Below are 8,976 nucleotides of genomic sequence, written 5' to 3' on the forward strand. Positions count from 1 at the left end.
TGCATTTTAGACCCCACACACATGCATTTTAGACCCCACACACATGCATTTTAGACCCCACACACATGCATTTTAGACCCTACACACATGCACATACATGCATTTTGTTACACATAGGTTATAAACACACGAGCATTTTATTTTGTATGCCATGCATCCATCTTCCCATCCCCCACACACACCTAGCAGCTGATGAACACTGGGTGAATGAAGACCATTATAACTAGGATTATATAGGACTGCAGATGGGCTGACCACCACAAAGGCTACAAAACACCTTAAAAGGTCACTTGTACACATTCGCAGAAACTTCGTAGCCACAGGGGGGGGGCAAAGTAGCCCCAGTATAACTTACACCCGGGAGGGGAGGAGCGACAGAGTTTAACCAAGGGCAAGGCGTAAAGGAGTAAAAGTCGCCCTCAAAGAGCCCCTGAGGGAGAGTGTGCATTCAAGTCCACTTACCTGCAATAGGCAGAGCAGTCCGGCCAGGCACAGAGCCGCGGGGAAAATGTTGTTTCCCCCCATGAGTGTGTGGGAAGCCGCTCCTCGCCTGTGCTGAGTCCCTCTGAACATATGACACGCCCGCCCAGCTAGCCGCTCTCTTTAACTCTGAACGCAACCCAGGTGAGCCGGGTAGCGAGTGACGTAGGCAGGTGCGGCCGTTGATTGGCTCTGTCGTATGCCACTCAATCCCATCTCCTATGGCTCCCGCCCCCTGCCCTGGGTGAAAAGATCACGTGACGCGTTCCTAGTCGTGAATGGAGTCAGTCAGGTTATCAGTGTGCAGCCAGGTCATGAGGCTGAGAGCTGCTGATGTGTGTCGGGCTGCCTCATCCTTTGCTTTTACTTTTTTTTTGTTCATATAGTTTCTGTGTTGGATTGCTGTGATGAAAATCAAACTTTGCAGCATGAGAAGTCCATGTAATGACCGCTCATATTTATAGAGATAACATTCCGTAGACTCAGTCACTGGGGCAGAATAGTCCCTACAATGTCCCCCAGATGGGGGGAATCACATGATTTGCCACACCAAGCGAAACAAGGGGTGCACAAAATTTTTTTTTACATTTTACGTGCTGCAAATATCGTTTTGTCAGAAAAGGCGTATCTTGCGTCTGGCCAAGGACATTAGAGGAGGGTCAGAGACATGAGATCCAGCAAAGTGCAGGAGTCTACTGGTTTAGCCTTATGTCCCCCTGTCTTCAATAGATCTAAAGCTGAAATGTTTTTTTTTAAATTTTGGATATAGTAGGGAATGGAGAAAACCCCTATAGTTTTTTCTGTATGCAGCAGCGTCACATGGGGGGTGCGGCCCACACTGGGTGACACCATCAGAGGGGATGACACCAAAAGGACTGTCACCCCGTCGGAAAAGTTGGGCACTACAGCCCAACAGCTGCACATGAGAGGAGGGGACCCGGTGGCATAACCCTATCCTGCCCATTGAACATCCCTTCCTCTCTTTGGCGGCGTCCATCACCAAGATGGCCGCCGGCAGTTAGGTGCACATGACGTCATCACATGCATGTGTCATAACGTCACCACATGCATGTGTCATGACGTCACATGCGGTCGTCAAGACGTCACGGCTGCTCCAGGTGACACCCGGGCTGGGGATGCCTCTGTGACTCTTCAGGAAAATTTACCTTTACTTCCTGTCTTGAAACACAACAGGAAATCCTCGCTCAGACAACTGTCAACTAAAGTGTCCCCATTATAAGATCCCCCATCAGGGGCGTAACTAGGAATACCAGGGCCCCATTTTGTATGGGGACCCGTTATACCCCTTGTATGGGGACTAGTTATACCCCTTTGTATGGTGACTAGTTATACCCCTTGCAGTGCCCACTCGAGATCCCAGAGTGGGGTTGAACCTGCAGAGCCCACCATAGACTCTCTATGGTGGGCTACGCAGGGTCTCCCTCAGGTGGACAGGTCGCACTCCTTACCTGTCCGCCTCCTCTTCGTCCACGGTCGCTGATGGGCCCCGCCTCCTCCGTCACCGGACTATAGCGGCTGCTTGGGTCGCTATGGTGATTGTTACGCCTCTGTCCCCCATATTCCTGTTGCCTCTAGAGCAAGTGAATCTCCCCAGCAGGGATATAGATAGCCCTAACCTGACAGAGTTTCTAAAACATCTCTGCTTGTACCAAAACCAAAATTAAATGGTGGCTTTAGATACACCTTAAAGCTGAACCCCGGGTACAAAAAATGTTGTTGAAATATATTTATCAATAGTTTGCCATGTGCATACGGATTCGGACGAACCTGCAAATCAACGAAATTCAGTTGATTTGACTTTTCATCCAAATCCGAAATAACGAATGTATTATATGCCCGAATATACTAAAACAATATTCGGGCATACATAAATTCTTTTTCAGAACATACGGCATGCCCGTCGCCGTCTTGGAGGCAGACCACATGATGTCACAAGACTGTGACGTCATACACTGAACGAGCAGCGGCCATATCGGCCACTGGCACGTTCTGCGCATGCGTGGCGCCATTTTAGAGTATATCTTGGTGTATACCAAGATACACTCCAAAATGGTGGCGTGCATGCACAGAACGCGCCGGCGGTTAATATGGCCGCCGCTCGTTCTGCAGTTTCATTGTGCGGTTTCCGATTCGGAATTGCGCATTGCCTCCGAATCCGAAAAACAGCATAGAAATTAATTTTCTTTGACGAAACGAATGAAAATGTTTTTCATTTTAATTTGTTTTATTTGAATTTTTTTTTTTGCCGTGCACATGTCTATCAATAGTCACAAAGCATATGAATCCACTCTGTGAGCACCAAATGCCTTTACACACCTAGTTATTACCTTGTTAAAGTAGCAATGACATCATCACTATGCCGTACACAGCCTGTGCAGTCAGCAGAGCTGTGGGAGGGACCCAGCAAGCCCCTCCCACCACAGAAACTGCAGGAGGGGCGGGGACAAGACCAGTCACCCTGCACAAGGAGATCGAGCTTCAGTGACCGGTCTTCATTACAGGAAGCTCCTGCAGAGAGACATTGGATTACTGTATAGATATGGAATAAATACACAAAACTCACCAAGATTCAAGGAACAATTTGTGCGTCATATATTTAGATTTTTACTTATCCTGAGTTCAGCTTTAAATAAAAATTAAGTAAATGAACCTCTCCCCCTCCCTGATGTTTCCTGCTCTGATCCCTGCTGCAGCTCCTGTGCAAATATCACCCTACATGCATGTAGGAAAGGGTGGGCAACTCCGGTCCTCAAGCTGATGTGGAACTACAACTCCCATGAGGCATTGCCAGACTGAGAGTTACAGGCATGTTGGGGTTTGTGGCCAGTCTTGCAATGCCTCATGGGACTTGCAGTTCCACATAGGCTGGAGGGCAGAAGTTGCCCACCCCTGGTCTAAACAAATGCAAATTGTCAAGCTTCAGGGCAGCAACTTGGTTAAGGGGCCTTATCAACATGCCTTAACGTGTCCTTTACTGAGAAGTGGATTTCATTCTCCACCAATCAGATTCATAATTTCAGGGCGGCTACAAATCTAAATGATCGCTGAGAGGAAGTGACTCCAATTCCTAGAACACATTGACACATCAATACACCTCAAAGTGAACTTGTGCAAATGTGTTCCGTCCTGAAGCTAGAGATAAGTACCCACTGCAAGCGCCAATTTATCCCAGCTGGACCTTACACCGGGCCCTCTCCCACCCTACGAGATAGCACAGATAGTCCCAATAGATAGTCCCAATGGTCAAGTAGGGAGTTGGAGTTTAGGTAGTCTGTGAGTTGGGTATATACCAGTCTTTTAAGGAGCTTGGTGGCAAAGGGAAGAAGAGAGATGGGACAATAGCTAGATAAAGCTTCAGGGTCGAGAGACTGTTTTTTTGGTATGGGTGCGATGAGGGTGTGTTTGAAGGAAGAGGGAAAGACGCCAAAAGTAAGAGAAGGATTGAAGATTTGGGTGAGAGAAGGGACAATCACAGAAGAGAGAGGACAGATAAGGCGTGATGGAATAGAGTAGAGGGGACAGGCGGTAGGGGAGGAGGAGAAGAGCAGAGACCTCTACTTCGGAAACCTGGGAGAAGGCACTGAGTGAAGAGGAAGAGGCTGGACAGAGGGTAGGGAGGGAGTAAGGGAGGCGATTTCATGTCGGATATTGTTAATTTTCTTGGTGAAAAATGATGTTCAATCTGTAGCAGAGAGGTTAGTAGAGGGGCGAGGGGGAGGAGGGCGCATTAGTGAGGGTGCATTACTGAATTGAAGCTTTGAAATAGGTGCTTGGAGTCATGGGAGAAGGTGAAGATAAGGGGGGAGGGTCAACTAATTTCATTTGGGAGCCCTAAAAAATTTCAACCAGACCAGCTGCTTGAATTTTTTCCTAACACATGCACATTACCACATGTATGATTTTGCCGAAGGGAAATCACCTTCACCGCTAGAATTTTGTTCATTCAGATAAAAAAAAAAAAAATGATCACTTTCTTGTCTATGCTGTTGAAAACCATGGTCGAGTTGCACCCATAAAACATCAGAAGATTCGACCATTTCAAAAATTTCTACTGGTGTATGGCTAGCGTTAACCTCTTCCTGTACAGTTGATGTAAATAAACGACAGGACGGGTTACTCTTGAACACGGGTTGGTGTTTTTAAACATCCTTTCTGGCTCCTGTTTGTAAAGATAAGTGTAAAAAAAAAAAAAAGTTTACAAAAATAAGTCACATATTAATAAAAAATAAGATCACACATTTTTTTTTAAAAAGTCCCCCGCCCCCACACAAATGCAAACATGAGTTGGGTGCGCCTACATACGAAAACGATTGCGCCGCACATGTTACATATCACCGGGAACTTTGGAGTGCGAGCAAAAATTCTAGGGCCATCAATCACTGAGAACACTAAACTGATGAGAGGTAAAAGCTTTTAAAGCGTTGCGTATGGCCAATTTTGGGTATGGTAGTTTGATTGCGATTTTGCGGGCACACGCAATTATATGGCTTGACGTGTTTGGTGTCTATTTACACGGCGTGACCCCGTCTTTTATGCTTTACAAAAAAAAAATGGGTAATAATAAATGTTTTATAACATAACGTAAGGAAAACAGTTAGACAGGAAGTGGCTGCAAAGAAGATGCAGGAGATAATCAGCACTAGTATATAACAAAACATGGAAAAAAAAAGTTAAAAAGGTGGAATTTCATTACAATAAAAGAAATTGCTTTTGACACACAATGCTTTATCAAACGCAATGCTGTTCATCTAGGGTTTACATCCACTTTAAAGCGACCTTGTCAGGAAACTAAAATTAGCCAAAAGTAAATACTGACCCCTCTTGCTGCCCATGCTGATAAATCTTCTTCTAACATCTGCTAAGAAGCCAACACTTCCAGGAGTGACAATTTCTTGGTCCCCTGCTGCACTCACTGGTCCCTCCTGCCAAACTCCAATACAAGACACAGAGGTGATGTGGAAGTAACTTTAAGAGGTCTATTTACAAACAATTGGCAGGGCCCTTTTCCTCTAAATATCTGTTAACATTCATTTTGGGCAAATAATGCTATAAACTAATGTTGCTAATTGTTTTCCCCGTTTCAATGTGTTGTATCCATGTAGTGTGTTGTAATAATACATTATGACCATTAGATGGAGCTAAGGAGCACAGGAAATAAATACTTTTTTTCTATGCTCCTCAGCTCCATCCGGTGGCCACAATGTATTATTACAACAAAATAAATTTGAACTGGGAAAAATATATTAGAACATTCGTTTTAGCATTAATCACCCAAAATTAATGTTTACATATATTTACAGGGCAAAGGGACCTGCCAATTGTTTGTAAATCGACGCCCAATCATTTATCACATTGTCCTTGCAGTGCAGGGGCTCGGGTTCAACACCTACAAACGAAGCTGAATGGGATTTGTATGTTCTCCCCATGTGTGCATGTTTTTGGGGGGGGTTATTACTATGTGTACTTATTCCATCTCACAACCTTAAAAACCTGAGAGGTTAACTAGCATCCATATAAAAATGACTGTACACTGGGTGATTGTGCATACAACTGTGGTAAGGATATTAGTTTGTAAGCACCTTTGGGAGGGCTGGTAGAACTGGTTTCTGTAAAGCGTTGCACAGATCATCACTATACACCGATCAGCCATGAATTTATGATCACCCACCTAATATTGAATAGGCCCCCACTAGACCTCTGAAGGTATGCTGTGGTATTGGCACCAAGCCGTCAGTAGCAGACTGTAACCTGTAAGGTGAGGTGAGGCCTCCATGGATCGGACTTGTTTTTCCAGCACATCCCACAGATGCTTGATTGGATTGAGATCTGGAGAATTCGGAGGCCAAGTCAACACCTCAAACTCACTGTTGTGTTCCTCAAACCATTTTTGAACCATTTTCTCAGTGTGTCAGGGTTTATTATGCTGCTGAAAGAGGCCACTGCCATCAGGGAATACCCTTTCCATTGGACATGTGCAATTAATTTCGTTCCGAATCAAAATTTAGACAAATTTTCCAAAATTCAGACGTTGAGACACATCTGAAATTCCAAATCCCAATGCATCCGAATGTCTCTGAATCCAAATTTCGTTTTCCGAATTTCAGATCCCGTCTGAATTTCGTTAAAAAACTAAACTGAATCAGACATGTGACTTTTCTGGCCAATCAGATGTGTTTTTCGGTTTAATGCATCCGAATGGGTCTGACCACGAATTTTCGTTACGGCAACATGGGAGCCATCGGATTGGCCGGAAAAGTCGTGTTCAGTGTATACATATAATACTAAAGCTGAGGCTCCTAGACCCGAATGGCATTCGGGATCCGAATTTCCGAATGCACTTCGGATCCCGAATGCCATCCTGGTCTAGGAGCTTCAGCTTTGGTAATATATGAATATGTCTCCCAGACCGGAATAGCGTTTGGGGGCTCCTGAATGCAATTTAGAAATTCGGATCCCGAATGCTATTCGGGTCTAGGAGATTCAGCTTTAGTATTATTATCTGTATATGGTTTACTGTTTTAGGGTGCCCACACACCTTACGATAATCGTACGATAATCACGGGAAATACCGCAATTGTACGATTATCGTAAGGTGTGTGGAAGCCGTGCAACCTCTACTTCTGTAAGGTCGCACGACTTTTAACTTACGAACATGTTTGAAATACCGCAATTGTACGATTATCGTAAGGTGTGTGGAAGCCGTGCAACCTCTACTTCTGTAAGGTCGCACGACTTTTAACTTACGAACATGTAGCATGTAGCATGCGTGTAGCATGCTCGTAAGATAAAAGCCGTTCGGCATTGCGGTCATCGGAAAGCCCGCCCCTCAAGGGGCGCGGCTTGCGATCATCACAAGTACGATCTGCCTGTCCAAGATAGGCAGATCGTACGTTTTTTTTAAGTACCTTACAACCATCGCAAGACTAAAGTGTTGCGATGGTTGTAAGGTGTGTGCCCAGCATTACTCGCAACGAATATTCGTAAACTCATCCGAAACTAACGAAATTTGGATTTCGTCTGAATCCAAAACCCGAACCGTATTGAATTTCGGTTACGAATCCCGAATTCCGAAATAACAAAATACTTGAACCGAACCAAATCACATTTTTCCACAGCTTACATGTCTAATTTCCATGAAGGGGTGTACTTGGTCAGCAACAATGTTTAGGTTGATGGTACGTGTCAAAGTAACATCCACATGAATGGCAGGAACCAAGTTCTCCCAGCAGAATATTGCCCAAGGCATCACATGATGATCGGTGTATATCTAACTAAGATGAAATACATTGAGAATTGATATGATCCTAAAGGAAGTGTTGCACTCAGTGGTGTGTACCTGGCTGTACTGCACACAAACCACATGCGGGAGATTCTCAGTGAATGGGGCTTTTTAAGTTACATTGTTAGTCACCTAAATGATCATCCAGAAAATGTTCCTGGCAATTAGGGAGCCGGGAACACTGAGAACACAAGCCGTCTGTCCAGCTCCAGGGAAAGCACATGAGAGGAGTTTGGCAAGTACAAGACAAGTGATGGACGGAACTCAAGTGGAGCAATTGTAAACAAGAGATGAAATATTAGACAGCGGGGTCAGGCTGGGATGTACATGTCTCACCAGTAAATCAACCTCAGTGCAGCTAAAGTTAAAGCAAGCCATAAATGTGATATAGGGGGAAGGTGAGTTAGAAAGCACTTTGACTGCTGAAAATATTTTTTCCTCCAGACAGGCGCTAGTAGAACTCCAACTTTTTTTCTTTTTAGATAGAGAGAGGAAGGATTAGAAACAGATGTCTGTGTCCCCTTTGAAGAGATTGTTCCTCACTTTCTATTGTGTCACAGTGACAGGAAGTAGATGGTAGGAAGGGTACAATGTGTAAGTGGTCTTGCCTTGCAGCACTGGGTTTGATTCTCACTAGGTACACTGTAGGTACAGAGTTTGTTTCTTCTATGTTCGCACAGGTTTCTTCCAGGTGTACTGGTTGCCTACCACAAGCAAAAAGCATACTGGAAGGTTTGCTGACTTCCATAGACTAAAGTACTGGATCTTGCTGGGTGCGCTCGCCCTCATGTCTCCCTATACTCATGGGACTGTGAAAGGATACTTGGATAGAAGAGGTCTGGCTTGTGCACAAGCGCACACTGCCCGTTCAGCATTGCGGTCATCGGAAGTACAATTTGCCTGTCCAAATAAGGAGATCGTACCTTTTTTAAATTACCTTACAACCATTGCAAGACAAAAGTCTTGCGATGGTTGTAAGGTGTGTGCCCAGCATTACTCATATGATCTCTGCTGAAAAGAAGAATCTTCCGACCCGACCTGGATAAAAACCTTTAATTTCTGTCAACCTTTCTGTCATATTTTCCCAATAATGTCTCCATAAAGAGTACCTGTCACATGCCCAATGCTATCATAATAGGGGGCTTGTTATTCCTCCATCTGAAAGCAATAAAGTTAGATTAATAAAATTAAAATGT

General features: G+C 44.6%; 1 protein-coding gene across 1 annotated transcript in view; it reads right to left on the minus strand.

The window, feature by feature from the left end:
- The window catches only part of LOC108787724 (blastomere cadherin-like), a 49,278-nt gene extending 48,728 nt beyond the window's left edge, over positions 1-550 (minus strand). Inside the window, exon 1 of the mRNA XM_018557340.1 lies at positions 463-550. Within this exon, the coding sequence (XP_018412842.1) occupies positions 463-525 (63 nt within the window). The 5' untranslated portion in view covers positions 526-550. The remainder of the gene's footprint in view (positions 1-462) is intronic.
- Positions 551-8,976: the final 8,426 nt, after the last annotated feature.

Source organism: Nanorana parkeri, unplaced genomic scaffold (assembly GCF_000935625.1).
Source record: "Nanorana parkeri isolate BGI_ZX_2015 unplaced genomic scaffold, ASM93562v1 scaffold280, whole genome shotgun sequence".
Lineage (NCBI taxonomy): Eukaryota > Metazoa > Chordata > Amphibia > Anura > Dicroglossidae > Nanorana > Nanorana parkeri.